Genomic DNA, 27,026 nt, shown 5'->3' on the forward strand with positions numbered 1-27,026 from the left:
TGTTTCTCTGAATGTGTTTGTGTGTCTGTCTGTGGGTAACCTTGTTTCTCCTGTTTGCCTTTTCCTCTCTCAGGTCCAAGGTCAAGTGAGGGCAACTGCAATGTGAACAATGGTGGCTGTACTCAGAAGTGCCACATGGCTCGTGGCTTGGTGCAGTGCACCTGTCATACTGGCTACAGACTGAGAGATGATGGGAGATCATGTCAAGGTGATTTGATGCAGCGGCTGCGGGTTACACACTGGCAGCTACTGCAAACTGATATACATGAATGATGTTACCAGACCTGTTTTTCTGCAAAAGTATAACCTGAAAAGTTGCCCAGTATTACAGCAATAACCTAGTCATGGCAGTGCTCAGCAGTATTAGTCCTGCTATCAGATGTGTATAAGTGTGTGAATAAGAGGTTTGTAACTTCTTTTTGGTGATCACATGATGTTTACACAGAATGACCCAGATATATGATAAACAAAAAATTTCTCATTTGCATTCTGTGCGAAATTCATCTCCCTCTGTAACATGTTCACCAGGTCACTCATGCATGGTAGTTCTTGACTAAATAAGCAAAGTCATTTTGGTGTGTCTGTCCAAGCATCAGGTCTTGAGGTGTATGAATGACTGGCAAGCCAGACTTTCTGTAGTCCCTTCCAGGTTCTTTTCATCTTGGTTCATTCCATTCAAGGCAGAAGTATCTGCGAGTGAAACTGATCACTGTGCCTCATTTTTGTTAGTTTACCTTCAGCTCAGTTAGCATGTTCCTGCAGGAAGGTGAGCTGTTCAGCAGTTTGTTCCAGGAATGCTCCTGGTGTGACTATAAAGGAATTCTTATTTTGTTTTGTTTCCATCTTTCTCTGCCTATGGCTGGAAGGGTACTCTGTTAATGACTGTGTCTCTGTATTTTTAATATCCTTGTTCAGACATGAAAAGATCATTTAAGGTTGTTTGAAGTCCTATTGTTTTTCATGTCTTGTATCCTGAAGAGACTGAAGACTGGAATACAAATCATTTTGTGTGCTAGTCAGTTGGAACAGATAAAGTTATACAAAAGTAACATCTAATAGCTATTGCTATGTGCAGTTAGGCCATCAGGATTGTCCCTTTACAAAGGAATACGAATACAATACGAATACTTCTGATCACTCCTTTCTCCCTCTGTTACACCGTGGACTCTTCCCCAGATGTGGACGAGTGTGCAGAAGAGGGTTATTGCAGCCAGGGCTGCACTAACACAGAGGGGGGGTTCCAGTGCTGGTGCGTGCAGGGTTATGAGCTAAGGCCTGACAAACGCAGCTGCAAGGCATTGGGTGAGTCTTGAGCCACACACTTAGTTGTTGGGCAAAATACACCCAAGTGGACCTTTGACAGACTACACACAATGATACTGATGTATGCAAGGACTCAGTAACTGTAACCATACTCTACATGAAGTGGGACTGGGGTTAAGGTCAGGGTATATTTAAGGGTCAAGATGGCAAGGATATGTTTTAGATTAAGACAGGTAGAATAACAGAAGAAATGCATAAATTATGTCATAAGCAAAAAAGAAAAGAAGTGTTTTTTATTTTTTTAATTTGTGGTCTTAAGTCTGTTCTTTCCATTTGGTTTATTGCTTTCAGTTGTGCTGCATCAATATTTTCTTCAAAGTGCAGTAATTGGATTTTGGAACTGAAGAAGTCCCAGTTGCTTTGTGTAAGAAATCTGTCTCTGTGTCCTGGCACAGGGCCAGAACCGGTGCTGCTGTTTGCCAACCGGATTGACATCCGCCAAGTGCTACCACACCGCTCAGAGTACACACTGCTGCTGAACAACCTGGAGAATGCTATCGCTCTGGACTTCCACCACAGCCAGGAGTTGGTGTTCTGGTCTGATGTTACACTGGACCGCATCATGAAAGCCAACCTCAATGGCAGCAATGTTGAGGAGGTGGTGTCTACCGGCCTGGAAAGTCCAGGTAACACCTGAGGGGAAGTGTAACATTCTCTCAGCCTTGCTGTGGGGCCATATCAATGCAGAAGGTTTTTCGCAACTTTTTCTGAATGCCATGGGAATGCTACTTACTACTGCCCTCGTTATGACTTTCCACTCGTTAAGACTGGAACTGAATCAAAACTCTGCCCCGCTTTGATATGTGCAGTGAGGTGCTGAAATTGGAGAATGGAAGAAGTCAGAATTTACAATGTGGGAGCCAAATAAAAATAGATCTGGCCTGCCTCTGCACTCTGCATTTTTATGAGATGAACTGAATTTAGAAGAGTGCTGCTTAAACCCCAGCAATGCACTCAAACGAATACAATATTTTCAAGTAGGATTTGCAAGTTGAAAGTAAAATGACTGTGTGTATTGTATCTTAGACCTGATAGTAGTGCTTTGTGTGTAACATCTAGGGACATGGGAACGAGACTGGTAATCACTCTGCTAATCACGTACCATGTAAATTATTTCACATAAAGTAATGTTAATATTTTTCCACTTAAAAAATGTAAAAAAATGTTTAGAATGTATTAATAGCGTTGCTCAACCTGCATGCCACTCTTGCTGTCTGCTGAAGGAAATGTACACCTCTAACCATCAGCAAATGTCATTATTCCATTGCATTATTACATTGTCAACAGTATTACAATGTCAACATACAAAGATGAGCACTGCAAAGTGTGTTTTTCTGTCAAACAACAAATAAGCCTACCATGACACTGGCTTACAGTGAAACAGAAAGAACATGAATGGTTTGGCCATTTCGAACAAAATCCACATGCCAGTCCTCAACAGAAAGAAAAACAATTACTCCACAGCAGGGAGTGACATGGAGCATTGTGCCCTACACTCCCACAACAGGGATTGGCTGACACTCTCAAACACAGGCTGCTCCCAGTCACCTAAACCCTCAGAAGGGGACTTGCATTTAATTGAGGAAGTTATTAGTGCACTGTTCTGAAGAGCTTAACACTGTACCCATGTAGGTGGCCTAGCCGTCGACTGGATCCACGACAAGTTGTACTGGACAGATTCTGGGACATCACGCATTGAGGTGGCCAACTTGAATGGGACACACAGGAAGGTGCTACTGTGGCAGAGCATGGAGAAGCCCCGTGCCATTGCCCTGCACCCCATTGAGGGGTATGAGAGAGCATGCTTTGCCTCTACATAGCACATCTCGTTGCATGGTTCAGAACCAGGGAATGACAAGGCCAGGGCTCTAAATCTAAAACAGGAAAAGGTGGCTACTTTGATGTCTAGTGGTAGAAGTCAGCTTGGAGCTATTCTGTGTAGTGTATTCAGGTTAATGTTCATGTTCATAGCCAGAAGCAAGTAATGATTTGGAACAGCATTGGATTTAATGAATGCAGATGATTTATTTTGCATTTTTTCATAACCTAGTTTTAAATTTCTTTGTTCTCTTGAGTTCATCCTGCACAATATGTCTTACTGTTTATATAAAATCTTCACCGTATTTAAAATTGTATGTTTCTGTGTGTGGCATAAAAGGTTCAATATTTGCTGTAGCTGTAAAAAATATTTACAAAAAGATTTATAGTCAGGGTGAACCAAATGGCCTAATGCAGTAATTTGGAATTATCATAGTATATGTAAAGAAAGCAGCAGATGTATGTTCCACTTGATGTTTTGTGTAACCCAGTTTTTAACTTCTACAGGAAGATCTATTGGACGGACTGGGGCAACACCCCTCGCATTGAGTATGCCAATATGGATGGTTCCAATCGCAGGATCATTGCTGACACCCACCTCTTCTGGCCAAATGGGCTTACCATTGACTACGCTGGTCACCGAATGTATTGGGTGGATGCCAAGCACCATGTGATTGAACGTGCTGATCTGGATGGTCGGAACAGAAAGGCAGTCATTAGTCAAGGTAGGACCATTGTTCAGAATATTCAGGATGTGGTGTGTCAAAGGGGAAGTGAGGACAGTTTTGAAGAGGCCTGTCAAACCTAGCATGGCCTCAGCATTCCAGGGGGAGCTGTATAACTAATCAATAGAGCTCAATGTTATCGCTGCAGGGTAGCACAAATTGGCATGTAAAACGTTTCATTTTCATAAAACACAAAGCAAATTGTTGCTATAATGACATAAAGTGGTACATGCAATGGCCCCAATGACCCTACAAATTTTGATATTGATATCAAAGTTAGAAAGGAGTCCACAGGAATTGAATTCTTGCATGTCTACCCTGCTATTTAGCAATTGATAATAAATATACACCAAGTTGACCAATTTAGGATGAAAGACTGAAACCTAATTCACACTTGATGTGCATTATATGTGTTGTTTATGGGGAGCATAAGTCATGCATTACCAGAGTGGATTCCAGCTCAGCAAAGTGAATTCCTGAGCTGCAGGCATAAATCAAACATCTGAGGAAGAAACAGTGGAAAACAGTAGGATAGCTGGTATTTATTTCTCTTGGACTCTGCTTGCTGAAATGTGGATCCAAGGGAATAGCTAACATTGCTCTATTGTTGTATTGTGTTACATTGTAAATTGTTATTTTGCCAAACATTTTCTCAAGGAGCGGTGCAGCTACCAAGCTGACCCACAGTTTGCATTGTACATTATAGTTTACATTGTACATTACAGGGCAATTTGGTTTTCAGTGAAGGTTGAGGGGGGAAATGCTAAATGCTACCAGCTCTTCAAGCAGAGCCGTAATGGTGTGTATTGTGAGGACCTGTAACAACAATGATGTGCTGCTCAAAGAAGCAGTTCTCACCCTGGTCTGCTGTTTGCTCAAACAACAGGCAGTACAAATGAGATGTGTGTGCTGGGTGTTTGCCCATGACAGATAATGGACACCTGCCAGCACTCACGTTTTTGATGTGGTGTGGGTAGCAGGGGATGGGGTGGAACACCCTACTCACAGGCATGGACTTGTGCACCTGTGCAGTGGGGTGGGTTGGGGGGTAGGGCTGGGACCCCCATGGAAAAGTCTGCCCTGCCCGCAGCTGTCATCCCAGCTGTCTGAGGGCTCAGGGGAGAGAAGGGTGCTAACATTGCACATAGACTCTTTCACATGGAAGACGACAGCGGCACAAAGAGGAGAGAAAGAGATGACAATAGTGAGGAGAGGAAAAACAGAGTGAAACTAATAGATAAATTAACAGGAAGAGACACAGGGAGAGAGACAGACAGACATACAGACAGACAGTGATAAGCTCACCTGTGAAGAATGAAATTGTTGTCTCACACCATATTGCATGAAAGGGAACATCAAACTCTGTATTTGACTTTTCTTGCCATTTAGTATTAGTATTCCCCTAGCAGCAAAGCTGTGTAAAAGCATTTACTGCCAAATCTCTGCCAGAACTGAATTCCAGCATTGCAAACTTAGCACTGTCTTTATAGGCTGTTGTAGTACAGCATTCCTGTGACAGAAAAATGGTTATTATTATTCACTTCTCATGCACAGTTCAGTGAGACTACTCAATAAATACAGAAATAATGGTGAAGTAGAAATCTGGAAGTTTTCCATACACCTCTCATCTGAAACTATTTTGCAGTAAATCCACTGTATCTTGGATACCCAGCAAAAGAAAAATAATATAAGCAAACTGTTTCAAAGCAGCTGTAATTAAGAGAAAAATGGCTGATAATTCAGCATTTGACTAAATTCATTGTCAATGAAGTGGTTTCAGACATAAGTCCTATTGACCAGAATGGCTTTTGAATGGCGAACGTTATGAATAGTTTCCCTGTTTGGATAGCTGAAAGCTATTCTGCAGGGGAGTCCCAGGTGTGTTGGAACAATATTATGACCAATTTTGGTCATTTTCTCTCATTTATAAACTATTGTTTATATAATTACTGTTTGTTGTTTGATGCAGGCCTACCCCACCCATTTGCCATCACAGTGTTTGAGGACAGTTTGTACTGGACAGACTGGCACACTAAGAGTATCAATAGTGCTAACAAGTTCACTGGCAAGAACCAGGAGATCATTCGCAACAAGCTGCACTTCCCCATGGACATCCACACCCTGCACCCGCAGAGGCAGCCCGCAGGTCAGTAGGGGGTGTTAGTGAGGTGAGAATTAGAGAGATGTTACATCAGAATTATGTGGAAACAAAAATGTGGTTCATTATTTCGTCAACTTTTGCCGTTTCTCCAGGGGGGAGGAACCGATGTGGGAACAACAACGGAGGCTGCAGTCACCTGTGCCTACCCAGCAACAAGACCTACACCTGTGCCTGTCCTACCGGCTTCAAGAAGGTGGACACCTACAACTGTGCTGAGAGTGGGTTGAAAAGCTCTGTGTTCTCATTGGAAAAGGACACACTGTGTAACACTGTCCTCATTGCAGACAAAGTGTATTCAAAAACAGTCTGAATTCTTTTACTATTATAAGCTGTGTAACACAACACAGAAGATATATTAAGATGAATGGTTTAGTGAAGTAGTTTCATAATGTTTAATGATTTTTCATGTTTAGCCCATGCAGGTATATACAGATTTCTGCTTACTTGTTATTATTTGAAGTGATTATAACTGCAAACATGAATACATTTTAAATTATTTTAATGGTCTTAAAAACAGTAATGAAAACCAATGAGAATGAAACAGAATGGAATGAAAGAGTGAACAGTTGATTTATAATCACCCATACTACATGCCATTGTGATTCTTAGATGTCTGATCCATGTCTACTTGAATTGAGAAAAGGCAGTATTGTGTGTGTTTGTGATCACTTCTTGTTAAACCTAGAAGACTGACAAGAGACCTTTGGTCTTTGATCAGGTCTTGACAAGTTCCTGCTTTTTGCCCGAAGGACGGACATCCGTCGGATCAGCTTTGACACGGAGGACAAGTCAAATGATGTCATACCACTGGCAGATGTGCGCAATGCGGTGGCACTTGACTGGGATGCTCAGGAGGAATACATCTACTGGACTGATGTCACCACCGACTCTGTGAACCGGGCCAAATGGGATGGGTCTAAACAGGAGGTTGGTACCAACAGAACAGGAAAGGTTGAGCTTGACCTTGGCGGGATTTTTCATTGACATGACAGACTGTGTACATTCATTTCAGTTGTCTTGTATTCATCACAGGTTGTTGTTGATACCAGTCTGGAAAGCCCCGCTGGCCTTGCTATTGACTGGGTTACCAAAAAGCTGTACTGGACTGATGCAGGTAACAGTTTCAATGATTAATCATTCTGATGTGAATTGACTTATTTCCCATGTAAATTATCAAGACATTTTACAAAGACAGGCTATCTTTCTTGTTCCATTGCAATGTGTTTCTGTTTTTATATATATATATATGATATCTGGCTTTTCAGATCACCCTTACAGCCATTCCTCCTTGCCCACCTGTATGTTTGTCTGTCTGTCCATCTGGCTGTCTCTCCTCAGGTACAGACAGAATAGAGGTGTCAAATGCTGATGGGAGCATGCGTACTGTGCTGATCTGGGAGAACCTGGACCGGCCGCGGGACATTGTGGTGGATCCTATCGGAGGGTGCGTGTTCTGATTTAGGAGGAGTCCCATGTGAACTGATGGAAGGGAAAGATCAGTTTCTGTGGACTTCAGAAAAATGTGGATTGCAAGTAGTTGAACAGATATTTTTTGTGAACGACAGTGTCGTTCACAAAAAATAGTTCATATTTAAGCTAAGACACACTAATTGTGCCATGTTTGTGCTGTATATCAGATACATGTATTGGACAGACTGGGGTGCCAGCCCTAAGATTGAAAGAGCCGGAATGGATGCCTCAAACCGCATCGTAATCATCTCATCCAACCTGACCTGGCCCAACGGCCTTGCTATTGACTACCAGACGGAGAGGTTGTACTGGGCTGATGCTGGGATGAAGACCATCGAATACGGCACCTTTGATGGCTCGGAGAGAAAGGTAGATCTGAGTTTCTGTTCACCTGATCATTTTATGCTCTATTGTTTTCAGAGCATATCTTGGAGTTAGGGTGAAGGCACTAAACACGCGTAGGAGCAAGAAAGACATGAGTTCATGCCATGTGCGTTGTAAATTGTCCCCGGAGTTACTTAGAAGTTCAGCTGCTTAAATTGTGTTAACTCATAACTAATAGTTAACTAATTACCTCTGGGGTAATTTACTCTGTAGGTATTGATTGGCAGCCAGCTGCCCCACCCATTTGGTCTGACACTCCATGAGGACAAGATCTACTGGACAGACTGGCAGTCCAAGAGCATCCAGAGTGCTGACAAACACACAGGCCTAGGCCGGATTACATTGGCAGACAACCTGGAGAACCTGATGGACATCCACATGTTCCACCGACACCGCACAGCTGGTGAGTTCTCGACTTCACTGCTGTTCTTTTACAGTGCTGCTGCTCTCTGTTGTACCACCATCCCACTGTACCTCTACCACTCTCTAACACCATGGTGCTGTGTCCATTCTCTTGATATGCAGCAGAGATTCCACTTTATATTCTTCCCCACATACCATACTTATTTTATACTGTCTGCAAGAATGATCTCACTACAGTACAATATCCATTCTCTCACAGTGTGTCCACCACACATCACTGCACTGTTGTCTGTCTGTCAGACTGATGCTCTGTCTCAATTCTCTGTGTGTAACGTGATCATTTTCCTGCTCCAGCAATACAAGGTGGGGCCATCCTTAAACTGTGTGATGTGTGGGTAGTCCGCTGAGACCACTGCCCTGGAATGTGTTTAATAGGCATCTCTCAATTCAGCCTTAGGATCAACAGGGCTCCTCTCAGGTTCACTTGGAGCTCAGCAAAATGGCTGTCTCCGCCAGGGCAACACTCAAACCATGTCCCTCACAGAATCAAAACTAAAGGATAGATAACATGTAACATTCTTATCACATTGCTGTGACATTATAGCCATTCTCAGACTACTGGACAACACTGTGGCATGGGGACATAGGCCCTGTTCACACCTGGCATTAACATGTCTCTTGGGTGATCTGATCACAAGTGGACAGCTCTAAGTACGTCAGTTCACACCTGGCATTAGGATGCGTCTCCACATGTGTCTCGAGTGACCACTTGTGATTGGATCTGACTTCCCCACTCTATATGCAAATAAACACATACATCATTTCCATTTGCAAATGTAAGTTTATGCATCATTTAAAGGTCTGCTTGAATCTTGTTATGACTGTCACTATGAAATAATGCATGTTGTATCTGTAAACGAAACTTTGAACTTCACCATATTTGTCTGGCACCTTGTCAGTATGGTTGAATTAAATAGGCTAAGCAAGATATTATGTTTCCAAAGTTTCTTACGTTATTCACTGCAATGAAAATGTTTCATAATGTAGTTTAATATCAAAGGGTGTTTGCTGGTGTGCTAGTATTGTGAATTTATGAATTACTTTTCTAAAACTGAAGTGTACTTGTCATGGAAGATGGGACATTCTAAAACACTTAATGTGACGAGGCTTAACATGGCTCAATGTCCCAAAACAGCAATCAGCGATCACCAAATATCTCTTGTCATAAACACATAATGGGCATCAATGGAGAGGAAAACGCTTAACGTGAGATGACCATACCCGTTTTGATTTTTTGACAGGAGGAAGTGTTTCTGACAAGAGATGTCTGAGAGAAATTTGGTGGTCATTGATCGCAGTTTTGGAACATTAAGCCACGTTAAGCGTTTTAGAATGTTGGCTGATATTCATGATATCGTGATCTTGTTATGACTTCCACAATAGTCTAACATTTATTTGTAGAACTACAACACTTCACGTATTATTCTACCATTTTTGCATGTAATATATTGCATTACACCTTTGGGGCTTGGAAGCATTTGAGGTAGCTTGCAAACTCTAGTTGTTGTTGCCTGTTGTCACACTTTAAAACCCTTTCACATGTAACTTATTATTCATGCTATGTAGCATGCATGTTACGTTACATGTTTTGTTATGTTTTCATTAGCGCAATTAAGCATCTCATAGTTTTCGGTTCACATTTGCTATATTTTTTAACATTAAATTGCTGTTTCCTCAAAGCTAAAATTAGCTAAAATTTTTCCAATGTCATGTTCTAATTGCACCGGTTTTATCATACATGATAAATAGCTAATCACACCGGTGTGACCATATGCACGAAAGGGTTAATATGACGCCGTTGGCACGCGAATGAGTACGTACTTCTACTTATGCAGAGGATGTCAGTTAAGTAGGCGGTCCTTCAATGTGACCCAGGGCACATTCGTGTACACACTGCTAAACAAATGTGGCCATATGCGGTCCAGACCACCTCCAAATGTGGTCTGAGCGATCGGATCTCAATGCGTCCTCAATGCGTCTTGGGTGCATTCACACCTGTACTTAGCGCTGTCCACTTATGATCAGATCACCCAAGACACATGTTAATGTCAGGTGTGAACAGGGCCATAGTCTAAGCAAGTAAAAGCTTCCATACATATACCAAATCCACCCCTAATCTCTCTCCTCCCCCTCTCCTCCCCCACAGTCCGGACCCCATGTGCAGTGAACAATGGGGGTTGCAGTCACCTCTGCCTCTTGGCCCCCCTCCCCAAGGGTTCCAGCTGTGCCTGTCCCACTGGGATTAACCTTCAAGTAGATGGCAAGACCTGTGCCCATGGTGAGGATTGCAGCAACCCCCCACCCCCCCCCAAAAAAAGGTTCCATGCCCCACAGGCCCCCCAGTCTCTAATATCTGTGTCCTGAATCCCCTTTGAAATTGGAAACCCCTTCAATTCTTTCCACTCACTTGGGATTCTTTTGAAATACTGTACCTGTCAATCAGAGGAGAGGGCCAAAGGTACAATCTACTCCCATGTCTCTGAAGCAGATAAAGCTAACTGAGATAAAGTTAGGTATGCTACAGACTGTGTATACTACAGGAGTGTCACTTCTAGATTTTTCTCAACAGTATTTTATGTACCAGGTGCAGGTATTGGATTAAAGTTGTAATGCTCATGCTTTTTTCACTGAAGGAATGAACAGCTTCCTGATTTTTGCTCGGAGAACGGATATCCGCATGGTCTCCCTGGACATCCCCTATTTTGCGGATGTTGTTCTGGCTGTGAATGGATCCATGAAAAACACCATTGCTGTCGGAGTGGACCCTAAAGAAGGTAAGTGGTGATAAAATGAACTGCTTCCATTAGTGTGCTTGGGAAAACGCTGACTAATGTGCTTGATCTTCCTGCAGGTAAAGTGTACTGGTCTGACAGCACACTGAATAAAGTCAGCAGGGCGAATATAAATGGCACAGATTATGAAGATATAATCTCCACCGGTAAGAGGACACATCTTTAACTGATAACTAAATGTGTTTTGGCTTCAGAACACCTGGACCATGTGCAGCATTGTTGCATAGCTCTTTCAGATGTTTCCAAATATATAACTCATATATTATGCATTTAGGGTTTCCACATTTGGTGGAAAATAAACATAATTTTGTAAATCCATCCATTTTGAATGTTTGTGAGGTCCAAACCTTCTGTCTCTCCTAGGGTTAATGACCACAGATGGCCTAGCAGTGGACTCTGTGGGCCGAAAGATTTACTGGACTGACACGGGCACCAATCGCATTGAAGTGGCCAATCTGAATGGCTCCATGAGGAAAGTTTTGATCTGGCAGAACCTGGATAGCCCGCGGGCCATTGCATTATATCATGAAATGGGGCAAGTGCATTTAGTGATACCATAAATCTGTGGCTATAAATCCTGTGGATGACTTGCAGTCTTTAAAATATATACTATGGTTGTTGTTTTTCAACAAGTGCCTGCTCTCTTCTAACCCAGGTATATGTACTGGACTGACTGGGGGGAGCATGCCAAGCTGGAACGTTCCAGTATGGATGGATCAGAGAGGGTTGTTCTCATCAGCAGCAATCTGGGCTGGCCCAATGGGCTGGCCATTGACAAAGCTGGGTCCCAGCTGCTGTGGGCTGATGCTCACACAGAGGTCAGTGTACTGACCCAGTCTATTGTTTCATCCATATCACACAGAAAACATATGTATTTTGGGCTTGGATTCTCTCCAAGGAAGGCTTCAACATTGGTTCTACAATGGACTGATTGTTGGTTTATCCATTTGCTGGGTTACAGAGTGAATGAACTTGTCAGTACACACAAAAGAATGCTTTGCATTGTATCATCCATGTTAAGCTCTGACATCTACCATTATACAAGTACCTAGTGCTTTGTATAAAGTCATACATTATGCCAGTAAATCATTATGTGAATGAATCTATGAACTTTCTGCAGCGCATTGAGGCATCAGACCTGAATGGAGCCAATCGGCGAACACTGGTGTCTCCAGTCCAGCACCCCTATGGACTGACCCTACTGGGGGCATACATCTACTGGACGGACTGGCAGAGCCGCAGCATCCAGAGGGCTGACAAGACCACCGGGGCCAATGCAATCACAGTGAGGGGCAACCTACCGGGCTTGATGGACATTCAGGCTGTGGACAGAGAGAAGCCCCTTGGTGAGTAAAGTGGGAGCTACATATCAATATGACATGATCATGCGCTACCCAGCCAGACAATTGTGCTTTTAAATGGTCTCTTGTTGCCGCCTTTACCCTGACACTCATTGCGCCGTTTGAAGTTGTTGAAGTTTGCTGTTTGAAAGTGTATCGCATTAGTTGCCCTATATGCTGTAATTGTACAAATCTAATAGTACTGTGTCCTCAAACAGATGTTGCTCTCAGCTGAGAACTGTGTCATTGTGGAACTGTACACATCCTGTTCCCGTACTGTCGCTATACTTGCTGTATGCACTTTTGTAAGCCGCTTTGGATAAAAGCGTCTGCTAAATAAATAAATGTAAATGTAAATGTAAATAACACCCTCTAGTGGCCATGCTGACATGCTCGCATTTTCAACCTGCTCTTTTTGGCTACTGTACCCCTACTTTTACTTTGTTACATCTCAAGTACCATCTTAGCAGGCCTGACAAATGAGAGTTACAGAATAAAATGTTTCTATAGATTTTCTCCCATAATCCATGAAAATGAACATTAAACCTGTCAACATTTTTGGTAGAGCCAACATAAATACAGGCTGGTATTAGTGGACTACTTATGCTGCCATTCAAAGAAATAATTGCACTCACAGCTCAAAGTCAATATTCATTTTACTTGACCTTAGGGTTGGGTGGCTGGAGTTCCAACTGCAGATGTCAAACTTTTCTCCGTGCTGAGTTTGTTCCTGTGTTTTGTCTTAGGTAGATTGTGCCAAAAGTTAGTAGTTGAACCAAGGCATGTTTTCATAAATCAGGATACTCCTCCTGAGCTACACCCCTAAATTGGGAGTGTTGAGCACATATTCATCAGTAGGCCACCTCCAAATGTGTTGAAGGGTTGCAATAGCCATTCACTGTTGTCTACCATTGTCACAAAGGGGATTTGTTCTTTGATGGAAAAAGTGAGCACTTCCACTCACAGCTCATATAATCTTTGTATATTAGCTCACTTGCAATACCCAGTGCAGCACTATGTGGAGCAGTTGCTGCTGATGTACAGACCCTGTGTTTTCACACAATTTGTGGAATGGTTATACATTAAGCAACCTTGACTTCATGAAGTAGATGCCTTTGGCAGCATCATTAAACACTGCCTGTAAATCAGTACTAATGTTCTTACAGTCCACTACACAGTGGGATTTTCTTTCCGGATGTGAGCTATGAGTCCCTTTGCGTGCCCTGTTATTGGAATGACTGCATCTGTGCAGACATGGGTTCAGGATTTCCGGGTAAAGCAGTGTTCAGAGGAAAAAGGTCATCCATGTTAATCTCCTCCTTCAGTTATTTTCCTAAACTTTGTCAAAACAGTCAGTAGGCCATTTCACAAGTCACAACTTGACTGATGCTGTTGATTGATCTGTCATTGATCTTTCTGGACAAAGGTACATCAGCTTTTTGCCCAGCAGGTAGCAGCAACAGGCCATATTATCTCCTTTGTTATGGTAAATAGTCTAAAACAAGCTTTTTAGAGTTAGCCACAAGCAGTGGGACTACATATGAAGCCTCAAGCACTCCCGTTGATATTTTTGAATCTTTTTTGAACCATTATCTGACAGGAGCTGAATCAGACAGCTTTCTCCTAAAAAATTCAGCTGGCATACATTACATACATTACATCATTGTCATTTAGTGGATGCGCTTATCTAGAGTAACTTACATAGGTTACAATTTTGTCCATTGACTGAACAGAAAGACTAATTTTCAACCTTTTGGTTGTGAGCCATGCTCCTTACCACTGTACCACACTACAAAAGAATCATAACAGATAAGGAGCATCAGCAGTGATGCAAGTAAGTACAATAAGCACGTGTTCCTGGTGATATACATAGAATTCTGCTTACTCATTCCTTGCCTTTGTAAGGCTTAGAGGCAGTGTCGTTATTGATACTATTGGAACTACATTCAAGTCAGTTGTCCATTTTGACAGTGGCCGGCTAGACTTTTAGCTACTCAGTGAATTGTAAGCACCAAAGAGCACTTTGCATGTGTGATGACAGCAGTTTTCTACACATTGGTTGCCCTTTGAATCCACATTATTTGCACTCAAGGGAAGGGTTTTTTCCTTTTAATGTAAACATACAGTACAACTTTTGGTTTTGTAACAGTTACTTTGTTTATCTGAATATATTAATTTGTTGATTCAGACGTTTACTGTGACTTTCGTGAGTGTTTTTTATTATTTCACAATTTAGTGATATGATCACCCCACATCAACCCCCTGGGATGCTACTACATACCACCAAGGGTATGCATAAACTCAAATGAGAAACACTGCCCTAGAGAAGCCTAGCCTTTTTGTCTGTGTCCTACTTTGACACACTACACACTTGTGACACTAATTAAGTCTTATCATTGACCCACTATCCAGTACATTTGGTTAGAAGAAACCTTGAATATCCAATAGATTATCTGGAAAAAAACTCAGGATGCCTGTCCTGTATTTGACAGTAATACACATATGGCAAACAAGGAGACAACCACCCCCTCTAGTGGCTGTGCAGCATATGCACAAGGGAAAGCATCCCAAAGAAATATCTTTCACAAGATAGGCCTCATTGAATAAAGGGGAAATTACAAGATTAGATGAAACTGTCACTGGGCAAGCAATTAACTAAATTCATTTGGCTGTTTGAGCTCAAAGACTTGAAAGAGTGTTCTCAGCTTTCCCTGTGTGGATGAGTTCCAGCTCTCCCTACTTTCAAAGCAGCCGTCAGAGCAACCATTTGAGCTGATCACCAAGAAATGTTTGTCCTAATTTCATGTACTGCGGAGAACTAGTAAATTATTTTCATGCTCTTATTAAAACCATTGCCTTGAAACAGCTGGCTTGCTCTCTTTTCAGACTTTTTGTTACGCTCACTCATCCTTTTCATTCATTCCATCAACCACTGACTGGCTTATATAGCATGTGGTTTGCCTCAGAAAAAATTGGAGATAATGAGAGTCAAGGGGAACAGATTGGTTCCTTTTGGGTGCGGTGTTCATAAAATTCCAATGACGTGCTGCGTCAGTGGTTTGTCACATGACAAGTTGGAGAGAGTCATTCTCAAGCTCTGCCTCTATAGGTGACCACTATTTAGACTTGGTCACTCATCCAAGCAGAAATTCTGTCTAATCGGAAGCATAAAGACAATGTACCAGAACAATCCATTCATTGTTATTGAGTGCCCCCACCAAAGCAGAATTTTATCATTGCATCTCCCTTCTCTTTCCATTAAAGCTAATTCCCAACAGATGCCCCTGGGCATGGCATGCTGGGTTAACTTGCTTGATATCACATGGTTTCTCTTATACTGGGAACTGTTATGACCCTGAGTACAACTTTTTATATTATGATCAATAGCCAGATGTTTTCTGTTTGCACAGTTGTTCTCGTGCTGCAAGTTTTGCCAAAACACATATGTATTTGGAGATGACCCATATTGAATATGCTGTAACAGGGCTCAAAAGCCAAAAAAATGTTTGGGGTATTATTGCAATTGCCTGTTGTTTTGGTACCAGAACAAAGAGAGGTATTTGTTAATCAGTAATAATAAATAATCAATAAAACATTGGTCCTGGCCCCTTGCTCTGTGCCTGTGAGGCACTGCCCCAGAGCCATGAACTTGGCTGTAAAGAGATGAGATGTCCTCTAGCTGGCTCTCCATGTGGCCCTGTTTGGAAAATATTGTACCAGCTTCCTGCACATATGTGCACAGCTGAAGCACAGCTGTCTCAGCTTATGGCATCTGTCAGTTTATTTTGAAGGTAGAATCATGCCTTAAATACAAAGAAGCGCAAAGGATGATTTGCGCTTGTAAACGGCATACTGTAAAATTGAAACACTAATTGTAATCCATAACTTGCAAAACTGCATCTTGGAGTTTGCAACTGTAACTTCCGATCTGCAAAACTGCAAGAAACAAATTGCAATCGTAACTTCATACTCACAAAACTATACCACAGGATTGGCATTTTGTAACTTCCGGGCTGAGCACTCAGGAGTGTAATCTTATCACATGATTTTTTGCCGCTTTCTCTTGCAAGTCTGTGTGCCAAATATGAAAGAAGCGCAACTCACGATTTGCAACTTACAACTTGCTTTCAAGAAACTGTAAGCTGTGGCTGTTCTAACACAAGCATGAAAATGAGACATTTCAAAGTTGGAACTACAATGTAGAACAGAAAAAGTATCTAGTGTCATTAGCCAATTTATACTTAGTGTCATGAAGTTATTTACTCAGTTCTCACAAAAAGAGTTTCCTCTTAAGTTTTCTTGGAGTCTTCTTGTTGTTCAAAATGAATGATGAAGTGAAAGGAAAACCAGAACCAATGCTTATAAAGCTTAATGTTAAAGCTATAAAGACAGCTTTAACATAAACTTGTATGGAATACAAAGTCTAATTGCCATATAAGGTAATGTTTATGTACAAAATTATATATGGGAAATACAGATCACTGAAGGTGGTTCAGTTATTTTGAAAAAATAACACAGCCAAAACAACAAAGCAAAATCTACTTTGTGTCGGATTGGCTGATTTTTCTTTATTTGGGGAATCAAGGCCAGTTCCCCCTGTGTGTTTAGGCCAGTGCAATCCTGGACTGCCCATTATAAAATTTGGGAACAGTAGGTCATTTCAGTTGTGCAATTATACATGCCCTTTTACCTTTTAGTGATCATTGCATAGCATTCCAATAATATAATGTAGCAATTGCCTTTCAGAGTACTCTGTAACCAGCATTCTGAGAAACACTGCAAATAGATTTGCATTTAAATGTTGTGGGTATATGACGCTTGCAAGGTTCCTGGCCAATCAATCGCGTACACTGCCACCCACTGGATGCTTGTGTTAGAACAGCCACAGCTGTTTCTTGAAAGCAAGTTGTAAGTTGCAAATCGTGAGTTGCGCTTCTTTCATATTTGGCACACAGACTTGCCACAGAGAAAGCGGCCAAAAATCATGTGATAAGATTACGCTCCTGAGCGCTCAGACTGGAAATGATCAAGAATAAAGAGCAGCCTGTTGGGCCATATGCATTCTTAGCTCTTCTTTTTGCCAGCTGAGACTGGTAAGAAACCTGTCCCTGGTAAACAGGTGACACCACTCTCTGCCTCCACAGGATTCAACAAGTGTGGCCGAAGGAACGGAGGCTGCAGCCACTTGTGCCTGCCCAATCCCAATGGGACGTCATGTGCGTGTCCCACTGGCATTCTCCTAAAGGGTGACGGACGCTCCTGCGATGACAGCCCAGAGACGTACTTGCTTTTTTCCAACCGTGTCAGCATTCGACGCATCTCCCTAGACACGGATGACTACACAGATGTTCACGTGCCCGTGCCTGAACTTCACAATGTCATCTCCCTGGACTATGATAGTGTGGAGGGCAAAGTGTACTACACTGATGTGTCCTTAGACGTCATCCGGTATGCCTGCTGATATAAATCTCTGATCTGAAACTCAGACATATAAGGTGTAAGGGCCTTTTGCACTCCTGGTGTCTTTTGACCAATTAGCTGAAGACCTTTTGCCTTCATAAAATGTTTATCTGTCTGTCAATTAGCAACTTGATCTAAAATACCACGAAAGAAATCATTTGAGTCATTGTGCAGGATAGTTCCAGTGGCAAACAAATACCAGACCTTTCTGGATTTGAAATAAAGGGTTTTTTATATTTTTGGCTCATTTTGTAAAATTTGACACAATTATGCAGTACAGACAGAAGTACAGTTGTGGTTAAATGGTCCGAATGCCCCAACCAGGAAAGTATCTAGCAAATGTGTAAATGTGTACTGAAGATGTATTAGGCTGTTTTCACATTACATCTTGTTTTGATGAAAAACGCTGGCCAGAGCATTTTTTCAAGTAAAAAAAAACGCCAGCAGTGTTTTTTCCAAAAAGCAGTTGAGAGCGTCTTTTGTTGCCATAACAACAGTAGCATGTACAGTAGCATGTTGTTAGCGATCTAGCTGGTTGTCATGTTGTGCAGTTCACTGTGCTCAGAAACTAGCACAGTTAGCTTCTCCACCGCTACCTTCTCTATCTCTGCCTGTGATTGGTCAGCTGTCAAAAAAGCGCTTGACGTAGGGCATTTTTTTATGAGAAGTTGAACTTTTTTCAACTGAAAAAAAAAACGCCCTGAGCTGCAGAAAAAGACGCCGGCGACTGTGTTAAAAAAAACTCTCAGGAAGTTTTTGAAAACACAGTCTACTCCATAGGATTATTATGTAAAACAGATGCTGACAGCTTCAAAAAAGACGCTACATGTGAACACAGCCTTACATCACTGCAACATATTTTTGGAATATATGAAAATTCATCTGGTGATACTGGTAATGTACAGAATCCTTGCTCTAGATATTTAACTGTACACAAATATACTCTCAATTTATTAGCATATGTAAACACCTACACATGTAGTTTCAGAAGTGCGTGCAGTACAACACTTTATACCTCAAACATTTATACTCACCATTTAAACATAATCATTTTAATGTCGCAGAAATATATATATTTTTTGTTTTCTGGATGTAATGTCTTGATTTAGCAAGAATCAGTAAGTCATGTCTTGCAGTTTTCATAAATTTCTCATCTTTTCATTCACAGTGTGTCATTGCAACAACATTTCATGGAATGCTGCCTTTCATCAAGCTTAGGTTGAGGCTTGTGAGATTAAGGTTAAAAGGTTGTGAGGCTTGACTTTGTGTGACCTTCTGACTCCCAGACGGGTCAATCTGGATGGCAGTGACATGGAAACAGTCATTGGTGAGGGCCTGACAACTACAGACGGGCTGGCGGTAGACTGGGTCGCTCGGAACATGTATTGGACTGACACTGGCCGCAACACCATTGAAGTAGCCCGCCTGGATGGGTCTTCTCGCAAAGTGCTGATCAACGACAGCCTGGATGAGCCTAGGGCCATCGCTGTGTTCCCCAGCAAAGGGTGAGGACACGGACAGTGAAGGGCACCCACAACAGCAGTCATCTAACACTGGAATTAGATACCAAATACCAAATACCAAATTAGATACCAAATACCAGATACCAGATACCAACCTGAGCCATTAAATGTACAGCAGAGTAAATGCAAGTTGTAACTGATTGTCCATTGGCCCAAAAGAGATTTTAGACAGGATGCATGTGAACTCTGCCAGTTTAAATTTCAGATGAATAGATGTATCCCAAATGATTCTGTCAGTAATGGCTGTGGAGTGCATTGCACAATATCTCTTACATTATCGTGACAAACTATACGAGGAGGAAAGTTAATTTCATTCAATTGTAATGAACCTTACACAATTTCTTAACTCTTTAGGTATTTGTTTTGGACGGATTGGGGTAACATTGCCAAGATCGAGAGGGCACATCTAGATGGATCTGATCGCAAGGTTCTGATCAACACCGACCTGGGCTGGCCCAATGGACTGACCTTGGACTATGACACTCGCAGGTGAGAAAGGAGAAATAGTAAAACAACGTGCAACGGAGAAAGGAGAAATGGTAAAACAACATACAACATGTTTCATGCTTCCACATAGCTGAGAGTGAAACAGGCCAGCTATAGGACATGTACTGACTCAACACTTGGTAAGAAAAAGAGAAAAAATGTAATTTATATTTATGGCTAAGGTGCACCAGATATATTCAGATATATTCAGCAGTTAACAATATTGGTGTTATTTAACATATCAGGAGGTGCTTGAAATAGTCTGTTTCCCAAAATGAAAGAAAGCCAAAGTGGTATGGATGCACAAAGCACTTAACTGTTGTTTCCCTTTGTTTGAGGGTAATTTGTAAATGCTAATCCATCAGATACTTTTCCCAGGGTTAGTGCTACCAGAAATTAACCCTATGTGCTTTTTAAACAGCATGGTCAGAGGATGTAGATCACAGGCTAAGAGTGTGGATTAAAATTGCAGCCAAAAGTATGACTTTTCCAGTGATAATATTTATGTTTTGAATGGATCCCACCATAGGATATTCTGGGTGGATGCCCACCTGGACCGGATTGAGAGTTCGGACTTGAATGGAAAGCTCCGCCAGATCTTAGTCAGCCCAGTCTCACACCCTTTCGCCCTCACCCAGGTAACTGTCAATCAGTCAATCAGTCACTATCCCCTTCTCACTCCCTCACTCACTCACTTTCCATTCATGCATTCTGATTCATACTATTAACATACCCTTCCTCCCATGTCCTTCCATTTCTGACCCTCATATTTCTTTTCTCCTCTCTTCTTTTTTCTCCTTCCTCCCCCTCCCCCTCTTCTTCTCTTCTCTTTTTCCCGCATCCCCAGTTGAAGCCGGTGTCCTCCACACTAACCCCTCTCTCCCACCTCTCACAGCAAGACCGCTGGATATACTGGACGGACTGGCAAACCAAGTCCATTCAGCGCGTAGATAAGCACACAGGCCGCAGCAAGGAGACGGTGCTGGCCAATGTAGAGGGCTTAATGGACATCATTGTTGTGTCACCGCAGCGACAGAGCGGTAAGAGTGATTTCTACTGGGCTGGCTCCTGTGTGGAGCTAGTATGTCCCACCTTTCAGAGATCTCAAGGTATTCGAGAATGTTTTACATTTCTGAAAATACTCTTTGAAGCAGATTTTTAGTTTATGGGACACCATTTGTGAATCAGAAGGTTGTTGCTGTAATATTCACACAGGGATGTGTGAATACATCTTGACCTTGAAAAGCACCTCAGGGGTTTCTGTCAGAAAGTGAAACCTAGGACAAGTACAAATGATTAATGAACTGGTTTTGTGACTTTGACTTGGTGTCAGGGTACTGTACTGTCCAATTTTTTTCTGGGATTCTTTTTCAAAGGATATGTATTATATTGACTTCAAGGTCCAATTCCATATACATTAAAATGGTAATTAAATTTTAAATTACTTCGAACTTGTTAACAGGTGAGCCATGACATCTTCATGCCTCTCTTTGCAGGCACCAACTACTGCAGTGTGAACAATGGAGGCTGCACCCACCTTTGCTTCGCTAAGACCAATAGCTTTGTCTGCGCTTGCCCGGATAAGCCAGACAGCAGACCCTGTTCCACTGGTGAGTGACATGCTCAGTAAAGTGCAGTCACCTAAGGTTTTGAAATACCAAAATCTAAAAAAGAAACTGAATTCTGACCTAAGGCTCTATCTATCCATCTGTGGTCCAGTTTCAGGTTATGTACCTACGCCTGCTAACAGTGGTACCACCACTACTCCATCATCAAACAAGATCCCCAAAGCAGCCACAGAGAGACCCCATTTAGGACCACCGGTAATCAAGTAAGCAAATTAAAGGGTTTTATGTCTTTGGTGTGTTTTTCAAGAGATCTGTTTTTCTTTGTTTTTATATTTTGTTAAAAGATTCATGTATATTGTTTTTGGAATACATTTTCAGGCATGACTGTTGTTGTGGGATATTCTCTATAGCTGAAAAAACATACATATTAATGGTCTCAAAAGCCCATGTATTAACTGACTCTATCCTTTTGAAATATGTTTTACAATGCTGGAGGCAAACATTTAAACTAAAGTTGAGAGTCTAGTTCAAATTTGTGTCAATAATGTAATAATTGGAAAACTTCTACTTTTGAATTAATTATTTAGGTTGTTATGTTGTTTTTCAACTTCACCTTCTTGTTTGTCATGTTATTGTTGTATGTGTTCATTTGATCAGCTGCACAGACAAGAACTTGAAGCTAGAAGGCTGCATACAGAACAATGTGGTAACAGCCCCAAATGGTAAGAGAACACTCTACTCGCTCTTTCATTCACTGATTGAAAATTTCTTTCCATATTAATTGTTGTGTTAGAAACATTCATGATGTTTACACAGGGCCTTTTAATTTTGTAAACTGTCTTGTCTCCCTAAAAATATAAAACACATTGTTTGTGTACTGCATTGCTTTGTTATGTAATCATTTTATATAATGATGAAAATTAATGTCTTTGAAAACAAACTGAGGACATTACATAATGAACAATTGCAGCTATTAATTCAAACACAAACTTGAAATATTTCATAACATCTTGGCCTAACTGAAACAGAATGCATGTCACTTGTCCACTCTGGAGTCAATTCATTGTATTATGATCTCTGAGGCCGAGAATGAGTTAGTGATTTTGTTTTTTCATGTTCTTAAAGGAGAAGGCCTTCATATTAGCTATGTCATTGGAGGAGCTCTAACAATCCTTGCCATCCTGATTCTCATAGCTGCATTCATCATATACAGGTATATCTATCCATAATGAAGTCATAGAGGGGAATGTGGGTCTTGGTGCTTGTTTATTCTGCAAGACTATGTTTCTGACTGCAGTTTTCCTTTTCCTCCAGACACAAAAAATCTAAGTTTGCAGACCCAGGAGTGGGTAACCTGACCTATAGCAATCCCTCATACAGAACATCTACTCAAGAGGTGAAAATAGAAACCGTGCAAAAGCCACCTATATACAACCAACTACGGTATAAGAAAGAGGTAAAGTATTACTTATCACTGTGAGTTGTGGTCATATTTTGGCCATCATAGGTGAGCAGACATACCTGGACATCTATGACCAAACTGTACAATAATCTTTATTACAGTACTAATACAAAAATTAAAAATATGAATATGTGGATGCATTAAAATAGACGGACAAATGGACAGACTGACTGTGGCGCTGGTTAACAGAACAGCTTGGTGTTGACAGTTACTACTGTAAAGGCGTGGCTAATAGCTAATTGGTATAATAAATTTCAGGGTAATCCTGTGTGCCAGTTATTAAAAACAGATTTTGTGTTCAATCATGATTATTTACTCAAAAATCCTGAAATAAGGAACAAAGCCTTTGCCTTGTTTGGGAATGAATACATTTAGTCTGAATCAATTGGTTTGTAATATTTGTTATTATTCATTTTCAGTTATGAACAAAGTATTAAAGTCCTATTCTAACTCATATTCAGTTCATCAGTGATACGGAAAGTAAACCGATGTAAGAAACAGTCTCTGTCCTGTACATCATAAAATCTCACTTCTTTTTTGTCCTTCACTACAGCTCTCTCATCCTTACAACTCACTTTCACCTTTTATCTTTTGACCTGTTTTCTGCAAAAGAAATGAAGGTAGTCAAATGGCACGAGGAAGTTAAGCCTGATAACAAATGTCTTCTGAGCCCCTTTTAAACTTACTGTTTGAAACAAAGACATGGTTTTCTCTTTGCATGCTACATGTGCTTTGATGTATTTGGTACCCAAGTATTGCAGTGAGGACAGAACTAATCCATTAAACTTTTCGAGATGCTGTACTTGTTGTTTCATGTCTAATGCACTGCACTGTACAATTATGTAAAATTACCTTTGTCAGATGAAGTTTCATGAGAAAATTTAAATGTAATATTTTATCCCAGAAACACAACTTAGCCAAGTGTTGTTCTGGGTATTTACCTCACAGTATGACAACCTTAATGTATCCCACAACAATTTCTTCTGTAGCCATAGAGGATTTGAATTGCTGTGCAAAGCGGAACACTTCTTAATTTAAAAAAAATGTATCAACAAGAACAGTAATGCAGGTAATAGCTTCATTCCAGCCTTATTACATATGCAGAAATGTTGAGTATTTAACAGAATAAAAGATATTAATCCTGCTGAAACAGATGGTTCAAAAATGCCTGTCTTGAGAGGTGTTAAAAATAGTGTGTGTGTGTGTGTGTGTGTGTGTCGCATGCATGTGCGCACATGTGTGTGTGTGCATGCATTGGCTGCTGTACAGTTCTACTATGGTGACATTAAGCATGTAGTGTATTATTGCTCCTGATGAGTCTTCCCTGTCTCACAAACAGATGGGAAGTGACAGCAGCTACACTAAGGAGAAGATAAAAATTGTGGAGGGGATTTGTCTGCTGTCCAGCGAAGAGCTGTACTGGGAGGACCTGAAGCAGATTAAACCATCGCGTGGCGGGCTCCACGTTTGCATGAAGACAGACACAGTGTCTCTGCAGGCCAGCAGCGGCTCCCTGGATGACACTGAGACAGAGCAGCTGCTGCAGGAGGAACAATCGGAGTGCTCCAGCATCAACACGGCCCCTGCTACTACACCTGAGCGGCATGCAGCCCTGCCTGATACTGGCTGGGTGCAACCCCGAAAGCCCTCCACTGAGAGCGAGGTCTGAACCCTCGCCTGCCCCACATCTCCACCAGACCTCCGTGTTCTTCAGCACCACCACCTCCTCCACATACAGCTCTCCACTATAGACTGACTCACTGCTGCCCCCCTCAGACAAAAGACTGAGAGACAATAATGAGCATGCTGGAGTACAACAGCAAAAAGATGAACATGAACACTTTGAGGCAGAGAGAAATGTAATGGACATATCTGATCCAGTTTTAAATATATCTTATTTGACTGTTTTTTGTGTCTAATATCACTATGTTTTTTAATAAAATGTTTTAAATGTTCTGGGACTGAGTAACAAATTACTCTCTAATGCCACTCATGTTATGTTATCATGAAATCTATTTATTCACTTTTTTATATTTTTGAGTGGTTTGTTGATATAAGTAGTGAAAAATAATGGTACATTAAACAATTCAGTTGTTCTAAAAAACTTATCTGTATTTATATGAGTGCCAAAGTGTGGGGCTGTTTGTTCTTCTGAGTTTTTTTTATTTCCTCTCTGGGAGTTCAGAAATTCTATTATGATTCACTGTATGGACAGACTACTCTACTGAGAGATAAAGGCAACATTTCAATATTTTTCTCCTCTCAGAATATGGTATATCCAGAATTTTAAATTGCAATCATCGGTTACCATTTGTGTTCAATGAATGCAGACATAAAGCAAAAAAAAAAAAAAAAAAAAAAAGAACAATGTGTTAAAAATTGCAGCTGTTTTATCACATGGAAAAGCAGATTTGATGAAGTATAGATGCAAAGCAGTCATTGGTTTTATTTATATTTGTCAATGGTTGTTAAATATTTGGCATTTTTTGACATTTTGTGCAAACTAAATCTAACTCTGTTGCATCTGTAAAGCACTGTGCACTTACAGTATGTCTCTCTAGCACAGAAACATCTAGTTTTTAAAATATAGATTCTGCTATTTTATCTAGGAATAGGATTTCCACAAGAAAGTGTAGAATCCCTAGAATTACATCAGCTTCATTCCAAAAGCGACAAAATAGACATGTTGAATTCTCCTGAATAAACCAGGGTTTCATAACAGAGGGATAAATACTACAAATATGTGGTCATTTTGCTGGGTGGATAGATCTATAAAAATACACCCCTAAACATTTATAGTGACATTAATTACTAAGAAAAAAAATACTTTAACTTGGATTCGCTGTTGATTTATTTTGTATTTTGTTTGTGTGTCACACGCTTAGAGGTTGGTCATGAATGATTTACAAGTTCTCTGTACCATTTATTTTGAAGTTACTTCAACAAGATCAGCGATGTGCTGATTTGCTGCTAAAAAATAGCACTGAGGCCCACTGCTGAAGGTCTTGGCAGCTACTTAACCTAAGGTCTACGTGAGTTGGCTCACAAACACACACAAGAGTAGTCTAAAGCTTCAGTCGATTAATATTAACAAAACCATTGCTTTTTATTTTCAGATTAAGGTTACTAACAGTAATGTACATAATTCATTACATTAAAAATGTCATTGTTGAAAATATCTTTTGCTGATTTTTTTATTGTAAAAAGTGTCTTTTGTACAAATGGATTTCATGATTGTTTGACTTTATTAATTGTACTCACTGGAAAAGAACATTTTGCTGGATTTATTTAACCACTATGTTTGTTTTGAATCATGTAAATGAAAGGATTGATGCCAGTTATTTAATAGAGTGCTCTTTTAACTTACAAAATATCGGTCACATTTAACCATTGTAAAGTTAACTGAAATGGTATTTATAATCTCAGCCTTGGTTGTCATTTAATGTGTAAATATGAATACATTGAATATGTAACTCTCCTTTGTAATACTAACAAGCTGTGTTGTCTGATTTAGTGAGTGCCCATTTGCTATCGTGTCATATAAAACTGTATTTGCATTGAAATTGAATTTGGGTGCTTTTTTTTACTTCGGAAATTGAATGGGGCTGTTTTCATCAGAATCCTTCCAAGGGAGATGCAATATTCTCTGTCCCACATTTCTGCTGATACAGGCATAGTGGTAATCATGGTTGCTTTTCACAAATTTTCTGCTCAGCTTCATCATCTAAAATGGTTTTTGGACATTTTCTGCCTGATATAAAATATACATCAAGATAAACTGTTTAACAAAAAACTACACTGACATTTGGAATGCTCTTGGTTTAATGGGATTACATCATTACACCAACAGCTGGAGTTCACTAGAGGATTTATTATACAGCCACCTAAGGGTGTAATAAGTAAAATTTCCCAATTCCAAGAGATGATTGTTTTTCTTATTTAAAATGCTCTTGCTCCTTTTCAAGTGTATTTATTTTTGGTTTAGTTTGGTTATTTTATTCATTTGTTTAATCTCATTCATTTCTTTGGTTGTCAACCAATTGATAAACCACTAAACTTTCGGTATTGCTAGCTTCAGACTTAGCTGATAT

At 40.7% G+C, this 27,026-nt stretch overlaps 1 protein-coding gene across 1 annotated transcript in view; it reads left to right on the forward strand.

Annotated features, from left to right (window-relative positions):
* The window catches only part of LOC118781784 (low-density lipoprotein receptor-related protein 4-like), a 92,349-nt gene extending 67,503 nt beyond the window's left edge, over positions 1-24,846 (forward strand). Inside the window, exons 10-38 of the mRNA XM_036534855.1 lie at positions 74-208; positions 1,177-1,302; positions 1,719-1,949; positions 2,956-3,112; positions 3,649-3,866; positions 5,836-6,012; positions 6,120-6,245; positions 6,746-6,954; positions 7,060-7,141; positions 7,366-7,471; positions 7,665-7,866; positions 8,095-8,284; positions 10,451-10,582; positions 10,938-11,078; positions 11,156-11,242; positions 11,460-11,631; positions 11,752-11,914; positions 12,217-12,442; positions 17,581-17,884; positions 19,183-19,401; positions 19,774-19,908; positions 20,435-20,543; positions 20,801-20,945; positions 21,402-21,515; positions 21,625-21,736; positions 22,131-22,195; positions 22,599-22,686; positions 22,788-22,929; positions 24,275-24,846. Coding sequence (XP_036390748.1) covers positions 74-208; positions 1,177-1,302; positions 1,719-1,949; positions 2,956-3,112; positions 3,649-3,866; positions 5,836-6,012; positions 6,120-6,245; positions 6,746-6,954; positions 7,060-7,141; positions 7,366-7,471; positions 7,665-7,866; positions 8,095-8,284; positions 10,451-10,582; positions 10,938-11,078; positions 11,156-11,242; positions 11,460-11,631; positions 11,752-11,914; positions 12,217-12,442; positions 17,581-17,884; positions 19,183-19,401; positions 19,774-19,908; positions 20,435-20,543; positions 20,801-20,945; positions 21,402-21,515; positions 21,625-21,736; positions 22,131-22,195; positions 22,599-22,686; positions 22,788-22,929; positions 24,275-24,604 — 4,643 coding nt within the window. The 3' untranslated portion in view covers positions 24,605-24,846. The remainder of the gene's footprint in view (positions 1-73; positions 209-1,176; positions 1,303-1,718; positions 1,950-2,955; positions 3,113-3,648; positions 3,867-5,835; positions 6,013-6,119; positions 6,246-6,745; positions 6,955-7,059; positions 7,142-7,365; positions 7,472-7,664; positions 7,867-8,094; positions 8,285-10,450; positions 10,583-10,937; positions 11,079-11,155; positions 11,243-11,459; positions 11,632-11,751; positions 11,915-12,216; positions 12,443-17,580; positions 17,885-19,182; positions 19,402-19,773; positions 19,909-20,434; positions 20,544-20,800; positions 20,946-21,401; positions 21,516-21,624; positions 21,737-22,130; positions 22,196-22,598; positions 22,687-22,787; positions 22,930-24,274) is intronic.
* The last annotated feature ends 2,180 nt before the right edge of the window (positions 24,847-27,026 follow it).

The sequence above is a fragment of the Megalops cyprinoides genome, chromosome 8 (genome assembly GCF_013368585.1).
Source record: "Megalops cyprinoides isolate fMegCyp1 chromosome 8, fMegCyp1.pri, whole genome shotgun sequence".
Lineage (NCBI taxonomy): Eukaryota > Metazoa > Chordata > Actinopteri > Elopiformes > Megalopidae > Megalops > Megalops cyprinoides.